Source organism: Neurospora hispaniola (assembly GCF_033458365.1).
Source record: "Neurospora hispaniola strain FGSC 10403 chromosome Unknown B0T23scaffold_2, whole genome shotgun sequence".
NCBI classification, from domain to species: Eukaryota; Fungi; Ascomycota; class Sordariomycetes; order Sordariales; family Sordariaceae; genus Neurospora; species Neurospora hispaniola.
The window spans coordinates 896548-913013 of NW_026944407.1; the positions used below are offsets into that span (position 1 = coordinate 896548).

Consider the following 16466-nt stretch of genomic DNA (forward strand, 5'->3'; position numbering starts at 1 on the left):
TTCTATTCGCTATATAAAGTATAATTTGGATAACCTTCCTAAATACAATCCTAATGACCCTTCCCAAATTAAAATAGAATTTAAGGAAAGATTTAATTTAAATATTCATTTAAAATTATAGGGACTTTTATAATTTATTAGAACGACCTAGAATAATATTATTTGGAGAATAAATAACTATTTCTTTATTAAAGGCGTTAGAAAAAAATATTTGATTGCGAAAGGTAAGAGAGGATATAGGGGTAATAGAAATAATAAAAGAAGGTACTAATTATATATATATATGTATGTAAAGGTGAGTCTATTTAGGGGATTTATTATAGATTTAAAGGGAAGATTTGATTTGGGGTAGTATATAGGAATATATATATTAGTTTTTAGTAGTGATTTTTTTTAAAAATTTTTAAAGTATATAGGATTAGGGAAGTACTTTCTAAATTAAACAAACTTAGACAGTTAGTGTAGAAAAAGAATAGAAAAAGAAGGAGATCGAATATAAGGAAATAGGATAGGAGATGAATAAAATATTAATTTTTCATTAAATTAAATAATTAGTTTTTTCTAGCTCTTTAGTAATTCTTAATTATATAAAATTAATTTTTAATAGTCGCTAATTATTTATCTTTATTTATTTAATATATTAAGTAATCCTTTATCCTTCTTAGGGAAATGTTTATTCGTATCCCTGTTTACGTCCGAAAGAAAGATGCCGAAAGATCCGATACTTACCCTCATTTTCCGGCGAAAACTGAATATTAAGCCATTTAATAAATACGTAACTCTAATAAGTCGTATTTAACTTAATACCTCCCATCTTAACTATCCGAAAAGACTTAAAAATCACTTACTACTCTATTTAATTAGATAGCTAAGAACTACGGTCCTTATATATCGTGCTAGTCGTGGTAGTGTTGGTGTTATTGTTGTGGTTTTCTCGCCATTTTATTATCAAACGGTAGAAGAGAGACGTAGGATTACAATACTTCTTCAACCCCCCTTACTCCCCTAATTTATCCCCTATTAAAAACTATTAGAGGAAGCCGAACTAATACGTTTATGCAACGGCGAAATTCTCAAATACATTTAACGAATTATTTAAGAGAGCGAGGGAGGGTTGGGAGGAATTAAATCAAAATACTATCAACGACTAGATACAATCGGTCCAACAAAGGTATAAAAACGTAATTGAAAATGGAGGTCGAATAGTAGCGCGCGAGAAGCTTCCTAAGAAAAACGACAACGACGACAATAAGGAAGATAAAGATCAATTTGAACGATAAATCTATAGATAGCTTCAAATGCGACGACGACGACGAGCTCAGCACTCTAGAAAGTATGGTGTAATGTGGTGTGGTTGGTGTAGTGTGGTGGGGTTGCTAGTAAAAGACAAGCGTGTAGTTAGTGACGCCCCCCATTTTTTTCACCACTTCCTGCCCCACCGCCGACCGGTCTCATGGTCGCCCTTGGTTCTGCAGCGCTGCCGCTTGCGTTGCCTGCCCCGCGGCCATCCACTCAAAATTTCGAGGACCTTTGAACTTCCGGTCGGCGAACGGGACGGGAGCCACCCACTCACGGCATTCGCACGCGCACCGCGTACCACGGAGCCACGGCCTCTCCACTACCTGTGCGACTCGCTTCCCCCAACTCCGGCATTGTGTGCGCCAACTGCTCTTCCACCCGCTCATTCAAGGTCACATTTCCTTTGTCGTCCACCCCACCGTCGCGACAGCTCCGAGGAGCATTTGGCCAGCAAAGATGAGCCGCTTCTCTACCGGCCGCCTTCTGGCGCAGAACCTCTTCCAGGCCTTCAACAAGCCCGTTTTCCCCAGCGCCACGCCACTATGGACGCGGGCGTTCTCACAGACCGCCGCAAGGAGGGACGCCGACTCCGAAAGCTCAGCCAAGTTGATGGAGTCTTTGACTCGGGGCATTGTCGGCATGGCCGCAGATCCCACCGATTTGACCGGTGACAAGCTTGCAACCAACATCGGATTGAGGGATACCGAGGACGAGCCATACCACTTCCACATCTACTCGCACAAGCACAACACTCACATTACCGTCACCAAGCCGAATCGCGACGCTCTCATATCCCTTTCGTGCGGCAACCTTGGCTTCAAGAAGTCTAATCGCAAACACTACGACTCGGCATATCAGTTGGGCGCCTACGTGGTAGACAAGATGCATCAGATGAACCTGCACAATAAGATCAAGAAGATGGAGGTGGTCTTACGAGGATTCGGCCCTGGCAGAGAGGCGGTCATCAAGGTCCTGCTTGGAAATGAAGGAAGGATGTTGCGCAGCTCCATCGTACGTGTCAGCGATGCCACACGCCTCAAGTTCGGTGGTACAAGGAGCAAGAAGCCCAGACGTTTGGGTTAAGCGAGTGCAGCTGGTCTTGGGGACAGAACTGGATGGGGAGCCGTCACAGCCTGGCTGGCAGCAATGGGCTGGCGGTCGTGTACATGTCATGTATAATAAAGAATCTGTCATTGAATTGCATGTTAGGATACCCGGAAGGGGACCGCATGCCGATCCGCTTCCAGGTTCTGTTCTCTTCATTTCTTATGACATTTAAAAGGGTGCATTGAGGCTCAGAGTCATGTGTATTTGTTGCTGTACATGGCCCAAAGGTGAGCTTCCGGATGTCCCATTGCGTTGGAGATCACGGCGAGGAACACCGAGTTATTGGATTACCTTCGTTCCGATACTGTAGCGTCCCTCTTGGGAATCTACCGGCAGCCCGGCAAGAACCGTACTGTCGGACCCACTTAAATTTTCAATTGTCGGCATGGCTCCCGGCGAGCTAAACGTCGAACATTAACCAAATTCGGATGAATTCCACCTTATCCCAGACCTCATCCGACCCGGAGCCCTCTCAATTCTTGCCGACCCATTTCGGCCTTCAACCTCTTCCGCAAAGCCATGTAGAATAGAGAACTTCGACCACAATGTCGACCGATCCGCAAACCCCGCTTACAGCGGGATCAATTCTCAACCTCGATGTGCTCTTCAACAATCCCGTTTTCGCCGGTGGTATGGGCCTCGCCGGCCTTGGCGCCGCTGCCGCCTTTGGTCGCCGGGCTGCCATCCGTGGTGCCGGATTACTGAAACGTCAGATGCTGGTCAATGTCGAGATCAGCAAGCGTGATCCTTCCTATAACTGGGTCCTTGCCTGGCTGGCGCTGCCGCGAGACAACACCGGCTTCATCGCCCAGCGACTGACGCGGCTCCGCAACCTCTCCGTCTCTACCACCACCAAGTCTATCAACCCCGGCAAGGACGAAGGGAGCTCGCATGCAGATTTCCGCGTGCAACCCGGCTTTGGCCGCCACATCATCCGGCACAAACCCGGCGTGTACATCGCCGTGAACCGGGAGAAGGCGAGCACGACTCAGACGGCAACTGGCGAGCCGCACGAGACGCTGACCCTCACCCTCTTGTGGCCGCACCGACATGTGCTGGGCGAGATCTTTACAGAGGCGCACCAGATGGCGCACCGCTTCCACGAAGGCAAGACGGTCGTCTACACGGCGAAGCGCATGGAGTGGATGCCATTGGGCAAGCCCAGGCTTAAGCGGCCTCTTGGTAGCGTCATTCTCGACAAGGGCGTTAAAGAGAGCATCGTAGACGATGTGAAGGAGTTCTTGGCGGCTCAGCAGTGGTACACCGACAGAGGCGTGCCCTACCGTCGTGGCTACCTTCTCTATGGCCCGCCCGGTACTGGGAAAACGTCCTTTATCCAGGCGCTCGCGGGCGAGTTGGATTACAGCGTTGCCATGATCAACCTCAGCGAGGTCGGCATCACGGATGATTTGCTGGCTCACCTGTTGACCCAGCAGCCCGAGAAGAGCATTTTGGTTCTGGAAGACGTCGACGCCGCGCTCGTCAACCGGAGACCGAGGGATTCTGATGGCTACAGCGGCGCCACAGTGACATTTTCCGGTCTTCTCAATGCCCTAGACGGTTTGGCTGCCGGCGAAAACCGGATAGCCTTCCTCACCACCAACCACATCGATCGCTTGGACCCGGCCCTGATCCGCCCTGGCCGTGTCGACATGATGATGCGCATTGGCGAGGCAACCAGGCACCAGGCTGCCGAGATGTGGGATCGCTACTATGGTGACATTGACGCAGACCATTCCGGCCGCGAAAGGTTCCTCAACAGGCTAGATGAGCTCGGACTCTTTGGCGAGAACAACCAGGACCCCGACGCCCCCAAGAGACATACCTCGACGGCGGCTATTCAGGGTCTGTTCCAGTTCAACAAGAATGATATGGAAGGTGCTATTAGAATGGCTGAGGGCTTGATTCCCCGGACCTTTGTGGCCGAAAACCCTTCAAGTGATGGCAGCATGAAGTCTCCGGCATGAACGAGGATGGACGGCCTGGCACGAAATCATGTACGAAGAGCTGTATAACAAGACATTGTTCAAGAACAAAAAGAATGATACCCATTATAGCAACCCGTCCTAGATGCCATGTTTGAATGAAGTATTGAATCCGCTTTGCTATCATTGTCGTCATGTCAAGGCTATGTATGGTTCATCGTATTCTCGGAAGTGAACATCATATTTGGAGAGAAGGGTTGCCTCGATGAGCGGGCTCGAAGAAGTGTACAGTCTTTCTAGACGACACTTTTGATCACGCTGGAGTGGGAGGGTCAAATAACAGGGCATGCATAGGGTTTCTTTCCCTAATCATCCTGTACAATGAATTCGATTACAACATTTTCTTGAAGTGGAACAGCCAGGTTCGTCTTTTTCAACGTTCTATATCATTACGCTGTTTGGAGTCAAAGACTTTTCTCTACTGGTAGTTTACCTCTTGCTTCCTGCTTAAATCTTATTTTCGCTCTTTCCAGATCCGCCTCACTCCTTCCTTTGTGACCTTCGAACCCACTATATAAGCCCAACTTTTCCCACCGGGCTCACCACGCATATAGCGCCAAGGATGTTTATATGCCACACTCGTAATAGTGACCGTACCTATGCTGTAGACCTCCTCCAGTTCAGAGAATGACTATTATTTCTTTTCGTCTTCTCATCTCAATGAGGAAGTGCCATCCATGATGCATCGTGACGCCGGACCTTGGAGGAGACCTTGGAAAAAGAGGGACAGAAAGCTAGCTTCTTTTTATATTTCTGGCCAAACGCCTCTACAATAGAACTATACCCAAACCTTTCTTTTGACGGCCATTGGGCGAAATTCGCTGTCAGAGTTGACATTACATGTACAGGCGCATATTTCTAAGTTGCTGTTAGACGCTTAACGTGACTTTCGCCAGGCCGTTGCCTCCCTGTTATCTGACCCTACCTTCCCTCCAGGGCAGGACATCTCTCTCGTCTTGGAACTGTAGATTGACTATACAGACCCTGAACATCCAGCAGCATTCGAAGCCATTACTCGTTATCGTCGTCGTCGTCCCTTTCATCTCCACGGTCTCCTTGGATAATTCGCCTTTACCCGATCCCAACGTTCAAGGCGGCAGCACTTGCCGTCATGACATATTCATACAGCTATCCCATACCCCCCAGGCCCTCGACGCGGGCGCGCGGAGCGGCAGAAGGCTCAAAGGTCGGCATGCAGTGGCAAAAAGTGTCGAGAGGCTTCCCGGTTTAGGCTCATGCTGAAGGATTGTTCAGAGATCGTCGTGAATCGAGTGTGGCGTATCAACTGAACCGGCGGAGCAGTGTCCCTGTAACTTGGCCATGGCAATTGCCGGCCAGGACCTGAATGCTAATGATCTTTATCCTCGATCGTCACTTTCCTGCTTCAGGTGGAGTCCTCTTTTGGTTCAGACGAAGCCTTTGCGGTCTTTGGCTCCCCTTCAGAGTCGAAACCAAGGGCATCCAATTCCCGGATGAGTTCGTTGATCTTGATAACCTTGGCGATCTGTTCAGGCAACAACGACTCTCCACCATCCTTCTTGTCCTTCAGCTCCTTGGCCTGGCGAAGCTTCTTCTTTAAATTCCGGGCCTTCTTCTCCTTCTCGGCTTCCGGGTCGAGCTCTTCTGGCTTGAGTGCAGGCACCGCTGCAACAGCTGTGTTCTGATCCACGCCTTCTGTTTCGCCAGCAGCCTTGGCTTTTTTGCGCGCTTCCCGACGTTTGGCGTTTTTGTTAGTCGCCGCACTGAGCTGCTGGTCCGACCTGTCCTCCTTCAATCCCTCTGCGCCCGGCACTGGGCCTTTGCCGCGCTGGCGAAAGCCCTCGGCGGTGCGGTTCTTGTACACCTCGACATCCTCAGGCGGGCGGTAGCCGGGGCGGACTTTGATAGCTTTTCTGGTACTCCCGTCGGCTCTCTTAGACTCTGGGATGACACGCTCGCCGTTTTTGTCAGTTATGATGCCGGAGTTTGTTGGCTGAGACATGGTTCAAGATGGTGGTGGGATTGTTGATGTTCGATGAGGGGTTCGGCTAGGGTTACGGCGATGCCGTTCGACGACTCGGAAGTAGTGAGTTTCGTATAAATATTTAATGGTTGATTCGCCGGAGCTTAAAACTCGCGTGTCGAGATTGTTGCTTTCGTAATGCGCACAGTTTGATGCGCATCCGTCGGACACGTCAATCGGTAAGCTTGTAGAAAGAAGTAAGAGATTGGAAAATGAGGACGACGTTGTAGTTTCGAGGTTGATCCCGCTTGCAGCTTGGCACGCTTGTGAGAGGTGCCAGCAGCCTTGGAGGCACTTGGAGAAAGTGGGTCATAGCTTCGACCAATCAGGGGAGCTGCATTTGCTCCGGATGGTTCCGGCCGGCGACATCTGCGATCTTCTAGGTTCCGCTGGGTCGGTTTTGTCCAGTGCAACGAAAAACATCGTGATTGCTCGCGACGCCCATCTCCCGCACAACGTCACCGTCAGAGACGCAGCTGAACCACCGTTTACAGCCTCGGTAAATCTGCCAAAATGGTGAGCATCTATCCGCCCTCACGTCGGTTCAGAACGTGCCAATGCTAATCGCGCATTCCCAATTTAGTCCGCTTTGTACAAGCAAGTATCCCCGCAACGCCGAGCGCATGCTCACACGCCTCCCACCCCCATCGGCCCGGCACCGGCCCCGACCCCATTGCCCGGCCCAAAGCCAAATCGAGCACCGATAGCTAACCTACACCCCAGCCTCATCTTCCGCAGGAACACCGCCTTTGTCGGTGCTGTCTTCGCTGGTGCCTTCGCTTTCGAGTTGTACGTACCCACGACAGTCGGATAAACATATAACAGGAAATCATGTGTCGCTGAACAATCGCACCATCTAGGGCCTATGACAACGGCATGGACAAGGTCTGGGACAAGATCAACAAGGGGGTACGAGCCTACGACTGAATTGACACTGGCGTGGAACAGTTGCTGACGAGGAGAACAGCGCCAATGGAAGGACATCCGCCACAAGTACGTCGAGGCTGAGGAGTAAACATGACGACTTGGGAGCAACTTTTCAAGACATGGAAACGCCGACTCGATGAGGATCAGACGACAGCCTCTGGGAGAAAGTGGGACGTGGTCGACGGCCATTGATTACTAGAGGAATGGACGACTTTTCCTGACGCTTCTGCCTACCAAGCCCCTATTACTACCGTACTGTACAAAATCAATATTCACCATGACGAAAGACACATAGACGAATGACCATAGCCCGACTACGAGGCTGAAGAGTAAGAGCATTTAGCAATTATCTCTGCCAGCTTTTGGATCTGAGGAACCTCAACATGAAGCAAGCCCGGCAACCGAACGGCCCAGCCTGGATTTCGGACGTGTGTATGTGTGGGCAATATCTGCTTTAAATTTCCCAGCGTTGCGTAGCAGGCTGAAGCGTTCGATGAACTGCGCAATTCGAGCTGACCTTCGCAATATCTGACGTCTTTACGCAGCGGCTTTGAGGGTCGGTCGGATGGCATGGATTTTTACACACCAAGCGCCAGCCCCTAGCAAGCTACGTTAGCTGGCACTGTGGCCTGTGGTATGTGGTATGTAGAGGTAGTAGAGTATAGAGGTACCTGCCGGCTGGTACTCGACATGGTGATTATTCGGCGAGGGACCTCTACATATGACCTAACTTTTTGTTCTGTCCCTACCGTACCTCTACCGGTACATCGGGAGGAACACGGTGCAATGCACAATGATGACTATCAGTATATGCCCGGTGCAGACGACACAGGACGGGAGATTCAGTTTGTAACAAGTTGCTCGGTTATAGCGGAAGCACACGCGTACTTCTGAGGGTAAGCGTGGCCCAGTTGTACACTTAGTGTTTAGTTGCTCCCTACCATAAGCAGTACCATTCATAACTGTACATCAAGAAGGGAACCGGGCTTCACTCTTCCCAGTACCCTCTACCTACCTCTACCTCTACTTAAAGGCCCGGAGTGCGGCCCCCCACTGACGTACCTTTACGAGCGTCAGTGCACCTTTTTGTTCGCAAAATACCGAAGCTCGCTGCAGGATCTGTCTCGCAAATGTCGATAGGTAAAGATATGAATGGGAATGAGCTATGGTCAAAGATGGTAGGAGCTTTTGATGGAGTCTCAAGTGTCGGTGCAATCAGGACTGCAAACCTACCTGGGTAACATTGCTCCGACGGCATGCCTACGAGTATTGAATTGGGTGTTAGGCCAAATGGCACCAACGGAACTCGCAATGGATCAACAGCGGCCATAGAAGCCCGACAAAACCCCCCCACAGGATCTGCAATTCAGAAGGAACTCGGAGGAACGGTCCTGACGGTGTTGGTTAACCGACAGAAGCCAATCCATCGACGAGTCACAGAACGCCACCTAATTGACTCAACTAGAATCGATAGTCTTCAAAGCCAGCCCCACGGAAAAGGGAAAACTGCCCTGTAACCGCTGTTCGGTACCAACAACAAGCCAACAGCCCAGCTCGCTCAGGTACAGGGCCCAAAATTCAAAAGTCCGACTGCCCTCGGCTGCCAACAATCATATTGGACGGGCGGGAAGGCGAAGAAAGGTCCAGAATAACCTAACATACCTACCTACACTTTAACAATCCAACTACCACGTCACAGAACCACACATTCTTTGAGGCGGCGCCAACCATTCAAAGCTAATAAATACCAGGGTGCCTGCCTATCGCTGGCTCCGTCTACCCCGCGATCCCCTCTATCGTGCTGGTCATCGCTCTCAGCTCAGGCCCTTTTTTCGCCCATCTTGTCACCGGTCTGGAACCCTCCTCGATTTTCGAACGCAAACAAGCGGTGGACGCTTCAGATAGGATCCTTGGATACATACTGCTACACTCCGTCAGTGATTCTACTGTCTCGCGCAACAACAACATCATCATACCCTCAAGACACCGACACCATCGCATCCACCTCCCAAACACCGATCCTTAGACGACTTGTGATGCACGACTCTGACATCGACAAAGTCTTCGCCTCAGAACCTGATAACGCCACCTGGATGTCTATACCGAGCGCTACCTAGACCCGAACACCGACGATTCTTCCACCATGGAAGCCCAGATGTCGACACAGGAGCAGCAGCTCTGCCAGGCCTTGCTGGCGATGCCTGGCAAATACCGATACCGCTACAGCGAAGAGGCATCGCGGGAACTTCTTCTCACCCTGTTCTGGTCCATGGCTGGTGGGAAAAACGAATACATGAAGCTCTTCTTTCCCCAAGGGGATCCACGAAACACTTCTCTCAAGCTCAGGGATGCCCAAGGCGCGGTCGAGGGCGCCGAATACACCGAAGCCGCGCGTGGCAAGGCCTGCGGTCACATATTCAAACAAGGAGAAGCATCGTATGCGTGCAAGACCTGTAGCGCAGACGACACCTGCTGCCTGTGCAGCAAGTGCTTCGAAGCCACCGACCACACAGGCCATATGGTGCGAATCAGTATCTCGCCCGGAAACAGCGGATGTTGCGATTGCGGAGATTTGGAAGCGTGGAAGCGGCCCATGTTCTGTACAATACATTCGATGTGGGAGGGCGACCGCGATAAGGGCAAGGGAAAAGCGACAGAACTTCCAGAGGATCTGGTCAGGAATATCAGGATGACCATCGGCCGCGTCTTCGACTACATGTGCGACGTCATCTCTTGCGCCCCCGAGCAGCTCCGCCAAACCAAAACTGTTCAGTCTATCCAGGAGGATGAGAGGCTCTCGAGGTTATCATCAACCTACTGCGGTGGAGAGACTGACTCGCCGGGGGAATATGCCGTTCTGCTATGGAATGATGAAAAGCACACCGTGGTCGATGTGCGTGACCAAGTGGCTCGGGCGTGCAACACCACGCTTGCAAATGGCTTGAAAGCTGCTTACGAGACCGATGCCATTGGTAGGAGTATCCTGATGTACGACAGCAGTCTGGAAAAGCTACTCGAAGTAGCCGAGGTACTTGAGAGGATAAGGGTTACCGTTACCATTCGCTCTTCCAGGGATACCTTCAGAGAGCAAATGTGCGGCACCATAATTGAGTGGCTTAGAGATATCTCTGGCTGCCGAGTTGGCCACGACCATCAGCTTTTGAGAAACATCGTGTGCGAGGAAATGCTTAAGCCTTGGAGGAAAGGTAGCCCTGCGGCACATGCCATTGTCGGCAAAGATGGCATTGACGATGAAGACCGTATTGACCAAGAAGAGAACGTACCAAGCGGGTTCTACGAGCAGCAAGGCAGGCTTTTGCTTCAGGCACGTCAAGCTGCCCGTAGGATGGCAGAGGCTCGTGAGGCTGGCGAAGATGAAGGGGATGAAGACGATGAAGACGGGGACGACATCATTGTCTCTGGTGGAGAAATGGATGAAGATGAGGAGGGGGACGAAGATGTCATGATGCTTGACGAACAAGGCGACGCAGCCGGGGATGATGTTGCCATGACGGATTGGCGAGAAGTAAGGGTGGTGCAGGTAGCCCCGGCCGCTGCTGGTGGCCGTCCTCTTCCGCCACCTCCCCCTCCGGCACCGACTACTGCTACGGCTCACCGACGAGCCATTCGGGAACGCGAGCACACTCCTGATGATTCCGATACCGCCGAGCCGCTCATCGCGCCGAATATCTACACCAAGGCCCACCTCGACATTCCAAAGACCCCAGGCAGTCCGAAAGCCAAGACATCGCCTCCGAACCCTGGACGTTACTGGTTGCAGACTCCTGCCGGCTACGTGGAGGAAAGTAACATTCCGGTTGCCGAAGACCTTTTCGAGCGAGTCCGTCTAGACTGGCTGATATTATTTGACTTGCGGATGTGGAAGAAGGTTCGCTGTGATCTTCGGTCATTATACATCTCAACCGTCGTTACGATCCCCGAGTTTAAACGTGTACTCGGCTTGCGGTTTGCTGGCCTTTACACCACTCTGGCTCAGTTGTACCTCATCGGCGATCGTGAGCCTGATCACTCCATCATCAACATCTCCTTACAGATGTTGACAACTCCCTCCATCACTGCTGAAATCGTTGAGCGGGGAAATTTCCTTACCAGTCTGATGGCCATTCTATACACATTTTTGACCACTCGTCAAGTGGGGCACCCTTGGGACGTGGCAAGCAACGCAGTCTTGTCCTTCGATTCAGGCTCGGTTACGAACCGGCGCATGTATCATTTCTTCTTAGATCTCAAGTATCTCTTTGGGTCTCCGCACGTTCAGGAACGCCTTCGGACAGAGGAGCGATATATGATGCAGTTCCTCGACCTTGTCAAGTTGCATCAAGGTATCTGCCCGAACGTCAGGGCTGTCGGCGAACACGTCGAATATGAGACAGATAGCTGGATCAGCGCGTCTCTTGTCACACGGGAGATCAACAGACTTTGCAGACAGTTCGCCCAATCCTTCCGGAACGTCAAGGAACACGGTTTGCAATATGTCAACAATGCAATCAGACTGGCTGCAAAGGTTACCATTATCAACTCCCTTGGTGCTGAACGTCACCGATTTAACCAGTCAGAAATCAAGGAAGAGATTTCCTTCAGAAACCTTACAGATTTTGAGTTTGAGCCAACTGGGCGAAGCTTCAAGGTCGTCCATTTTGTGGTAGAAGAGCAACCTAACAGCTTTCATCATGCCCTTCACTACACCTTGTCGTGGCTTATCGAGTGTGGCAAATCGATGAGCGTTGACGACCTGCGCAAGCTCCTTACTTTCGAAACCTGCGATTTGCTAGCAAAACCTCAGCCGATGGGTCGAAAGTCTATGCCTCGCGGTAACTTCACACCGGAAGATTACCTCCTTGTGGCCTTTGATTTTCCGCTCAGGGTATGTGCCTGGCTTGCGCAGATGAAGGCGGGCATGTGGGTGAGGAATGGGTTGAGCTTGCGTCACCAAGGAGGGACTTACCGCGGTGTTAGCCAGAGAGATGTTGCTCACAATAGGGACGTATTTCTATTGCAGACCGCTCTTGTTGTCTGCGACCCAAGCCGTGTTCTTGCCTCGATCGTTGACCGCTACGGCATGGAGATGTGGATCAAAGGGTTCTTTGAACAAAAGTCCAAGGCCCAAGACGATGGTCAACATTTGGATGTTGTGGAAGATATGCTTCATCTGCTCGTTGTCCTCGTAAGTGACCGTACATCTCTTACTCAAGATGAGGATGAAGCTAGGCCCCTCAACTCGGCCATGCGTCTCAAAGCCAGCCCCCTCATCGCGGCCATGCGACGTGACCTCACGCACGTCCTTTGCTTTAAACCGTTGTCGTTTTCGGAAATCTGCAACAAATTGCCGGACAAGTTTCACGAACACGAGGACTTCCACAAGCTGTTGGACGAAATGACCATCTATAAGGCACCCGAGGGACTGACAGATGTTGGCACATTCGAGCTTAAGCCAGAGTTCATTGAGGATGTGGATCCTTACATTGCGCACTACAACAAGAACCAACGCGAAGAGTCAGAAATGGCATGGCGCAAGTGCATGGCTAAGAAGACTGGGCAGTCGATTGAAGATGTCGTGTATGAGCCCAATCTTCGTCCAATCACTTCTGGAGTCTTTGCCGGGCTGTCTGATTTTACCCGGACAGGCATGTTCGCGCAGATTATCTACTATTCCCTGCTCTACACTCTCTCATCCTCCAAGTTTACACCCCAGGTGCCCACGACTCGAGTTGAGACCTTCCTTCAAGTTGTCCTGCATCTGGTGTTGATCGCCATCAAGGAAGATAAAACGGGTGAGGAGGATGGTCAGCGACCGTCATTCATCTCTCGTTGTCTCAGTCACCAGGCACGCAGCAACTTCATGCCAGAGAACCCTACGGCAAAGACCATCGTGGCACTCTTGAACCTCCTTACCGCCGAAGATGCTTTCAAGACGATTCACCCCAAGATCCACTTGATTCTGAAGAAGATGCGGCAACAGCGGCCCCATGAGTTCGAGTCTGCTTACCATAGCCTTGGTCTCTCAGTAGACCATATTGACGCTGGTTTGCCCGACAGCCAAAACACTGACGAGGAGCGCGAGAAGAAGAAGAAGGCTGCACTAGCGCGTCAAGCTCGTGTTATGGCACAGTTCCAGGCCCAGCAAAAGAGTTTCATGGAGAAGCAAGGAGAAATCAACTGGGGTGATGTGGACGATATCGATGAGGACGAGGACATACCAGCTGCCGAGGAGCATAAAAACTTTTGGAAGTATCCATCAGGAACATGCATTCTGTGCCAGGAAGATACAGATGATCGTCGCCTTTACGGATCCTTCGCCTTCTTCACTGAGAGCAACATTTATCGGCAGACTGATCTCCAAGATCCGGATTTCGTGAGGGAAGCGTTCATGACACCTGAAAACTTGGACAGGTCTGCAGAGAGTATCCGGCCCTTTGGACTTGCTCATGAGAACCGCCAGATTGTTCAAAAGGTTGACCAGGAGGGAAAGATATTTGAGGCTGAGCGCTCCGTTATTGGCAAAGGCTTCCCATCGTACCTGTCTCGTTCCGGCCCTGTTTCGACTGGGTGCGGCCATATCATGCATTATGGATGCTTTGAAGCATACTTCGATGCCACTGTACGCCGTCATAATCAGCAGATCGCAAGACATCCGCCTGAGGACACGAATAGGCTGGAGTTTGTATGCCCCTTGTGCAAGGCCTTAGGCAATGCATTCCTCCCCATCGTCTGGAAAGGACAAGAAGAATCCTATCCTGGTCCATTATCACCATGTGAGTTATTTAACACATGGCTGGACAAACAGCTGCATTCTGCATATTATGTCCTGGGAGCGGCAAGGCCTCCAGACCAAATCCAGCATTCGTTTGCAACGTACACGTCGAGGACAATGGTCCACAGTCTTGCTGAAGATTCAGCTCAGCTGTTTGGCGATGCCTGGGTAGACCTAGGGGCCCGTTCAAGGTCAAGCGGGACGCCATTCAGTGACTCCTTCTCGATCATCTCAGCTACTGAGGTTAGCAGCCGAGGGGCTACTCCTGCCGAAGGGAGCAGCATGATGAGAGAGCTGGTCTCTGCGTACCGTCGTCTTCGAGATACATTGCGGAAAAACGGCATCAACTCGCACCATGACCTTCCGGAGACTGTGCGAGATGATGAGCTGGCTTGCAGTGATGCTCTTGCTCGCTCGGTGGGCTTTTCTATTGCAGCTATTGAAATTCAGCAGCGCGGGGTGGAAGTGGACTATGGAATGACCCTACTCGAGAAGATTCCTGAGCAAGTCCTTACCCACCTCCGTATTCTGACTGAGACAGTGACGACTTTCATCACTGTAGGCGGACTCAGAGAGGCTGGAGACAACAGGATCGACACCGAGTTTCGGAGAGACAGCGAACGTCAGCATTGCCAGCTGTTCATCGCACAATATAAGGATGCCGAAACCGACAGCGCCAGACAACCTTATCAGGAGTATCCTCCCCTTCTCAGCCAAGATCCTTTCGTTTTCTTGTGCGAATGTGTCTTTGGCGTTGTCCCAGCACAAAGGTTTGAAATCGCCCACATCGTGAGGCTTTGCTACCTTGCCGAGATCACCAAAGTGGTTTACCACATGGGCCGCAACATGCCTGCCACTATGTGGATGTCAAAGATTTTCAGCGACCGCAAAGACGAAATGTCGCCTGAACTGGCTAACTTCGCTTCATTTTGCGAAACAGTTGTACGGATGGACTTGGGCTTTTCCGAGAGGTACAGGGTCCAAGGCTCTACTGGGGAGAACAAGGCGTTCGACCAGCCTGGATTGGACAGCTGGGAGGGTTGGTACCGGTTCATCAGGAATTATGCACTTACGTTCCTTCGTAAGTGCGCCATCCTGCTTTACACAAGGTACAATGTCGATTTCAACAGCCGCGTGTCGCCCAATCCTGAACAGAAGGAGCTCGAGCGCCTCACCGAGACGCTGAAACTTCCCTCATTCGACGCAATGCTAGCTTCCCTCACGCCGGACTCGCGAATTTCCCAGCTCGTATCTGGCTGGATAGAGCATCAGACTTGCTGGGACGCAGAACATTCAACCCTCGCCGCTGACGACAATAAGTTGTTGCCGCCTTCGGCAGTGCTGAGCCACCCGGGCATATTCGAGCTTGTCGGCCTTCCCAAGAACTACGCCACGCTCATTGAGGAGTGTACGCGGAGGAAGTGTCCTACCAAGGGCAAGGACCTTTCTGACCCTATGCTCTGTCTCTTCTGCGGAGATCTGTTCTGCGGTCAAAGCATCTGTTGCGCGGTGGAGGATAGGGAAGGCAGAGGCAAAACCATGAGGATTGGCGGTTGCCAGCAACACATGAGAAAGTAAGTTCTACATTCAGCTTTGACTTGAACTGCCCCCTTTCCCCCCATATACCCCTCTTCATTCTACTCGGTCGAATGCCAACCTTTTACTCCTTTTCATCAGGTGCCAAAAGAACATAGGTCTCTTCCTCAATATCCGAAGATGCTGCATCTTTTACCTCCATCGCCTCTCAGGATCCTTCAGCAACGCGCCCTACATCGACAAGTACGGCGAGGTGGATCTCGGTCTCCGTCACGGACGGCTGCTTTATCTCCATCAGAAACGGTATGATTCCATGTTGCGCAATCTGTGGCTCAGCCATGGTATTCAGAGCTTCATTAGCCGTAAGCTTGAGGGGGACATCAATAATGGTGGCTGGGAGACACTTTAAAAGAGGAAGTTGTGTATATGGTATGTGGGGAAGGAGCGAGCGGTGGATGTGAATGTGGCTGTGGGTGCAATGCATTATTTCTGGCAGGATGGGGTATCATTATATGGCGTTATCCTTTACATGACAGACATGAGGGTGGATTGGAGGGGTGCTTGCCATGGCTTTAATGTACCATTTTTATGGATAGCAGAACTATCTATATAGGAGGTAGTGCCTCCAACTTTTCTTTTTTTTTTAAAAAATTTTTTTTTTTAACTTTTTTTTTTCTTGTTGGCTCTCTTGCGCAATCATAATTCATCAGTTTCACACCCAGACGTATGCGGAAAAACAGGCGAACAGCAACGGACTTTGGAAAGCTTGAACTTGGTTTACTCAGATTGATAGACGCGAGTACTCAACTCTCCGTTATTTCAAATCATTACCACCAGC

General features: G+C 50.8%; 6 protein-coding genes across 6 annotated transcripts; 5 read left to right on the forward strand and 1 right to left on the reverse strand.

Annotated features, from left to right (window-relative positions):
* Positions 1–1438: 1438 nt before the first annotated feature.
* On the forward strand, positions 1439–2792 carry B0T23DRAFT_372825 (uncharacterized protein). Its single transcript, XM_062836755.1, has one exon. The coding sequence runs from the start codon at positions 1756–1758 to the stop codon at positions 2380–2382; it is 627 nt and encodes a 208-aa protein (XP_062695102.1). The 5' UTR covers positions 1439–1755; the 3' UTR covers positions 2383–2792.
* B0T23DRAFT_67146 (BCS1 N terminal-domain-containing protein) lies at positions 2661–4711 on the forward strand. Its single transcript, XM_062841620.1, has one exon. The coding sequence runs from the start codon at positions 2952–2954 to the stop codon at positions 4371–4373; it is 1422 nt and encodes a 473-aa protein (XP_062695103.1). The 5' UTR covers positions 2661–2951; the 3' UTR covers positions 4374–4711.
* Positions 4712–5501: 790 nt separating this feature from the next.
* B0T23DRAFT_67150 (uncharacterized protein) lies at positions 5502–6635 on the reverse strand. The gene has a single exon (XM_062841621.1). The coding sequence runs from the start codon at positions 6370–6372 to the stop codon at positions 5776–5778; it is 597 nt and encodes a 198-aa protein (XP_062695104.1). The 5' UTR covers positions 6373–6635; the 3' UTR covers positions 5502–5775.
* A 271-nt stretch (positions 6636–6906) lies between these two features.
* On the forward strand, positions 6907–7408 carry B0T23DRAFT_393166 (ubiquinol-cytochrome C reductase; the record flags this gene model as incomplete). The annotated part of the gene is made up of 4 exons (XM_062838061.1): positions 6907–6909; positions 6977–7182; positions 7254–7302; positions 7361–7408. 4 exons carry the CDS (start codon positions 6907–6909, stop codon positions 7406–7408), a joined length of 306 nt encoding a protein of 101 aa, XP_062695105.1.
* A 295-nt stretch (positions 7409–7703) lies between these two features.
* Positions 7704–9437, forward strand: B0T23DRAFT_402076 (uncharacterized protein; the record flags this gene model as incomplete). Its single annotated transcript, XM_062838637.1, has 3 exons — positions 7704–7752; positions 9072–9257; positions 9304–9437. The coding sequence occupies 3 exons, from the start codon at positions 7704–7706 to the stop codon at positions 9435–9437; spliced, it is 369 nt and encodes a 122-aa protein (XP_062695106.1).
* B0T23DRAFT_67213 (uncharacterized protein) lies at positions 9231–16284 on the forward strand. The gene is made up of 2 exons (XM_062841622.1): positions 9231–15666; positions 15770–16284. The coding sequence occupies exons 1-2, from the start codon at positions 9464–9466 to the stop codon at positions 16035–16037; spliced, it is 6471 nt and encodes a 2156-aa protein (XP_062695107.1). The 5' UTR covers positions 9231–9463; the 3' UTR covers positions 16038–16284.
* The last annotated feature ends 182 nt before the right edge of the window (positions 16285–16466 follow it).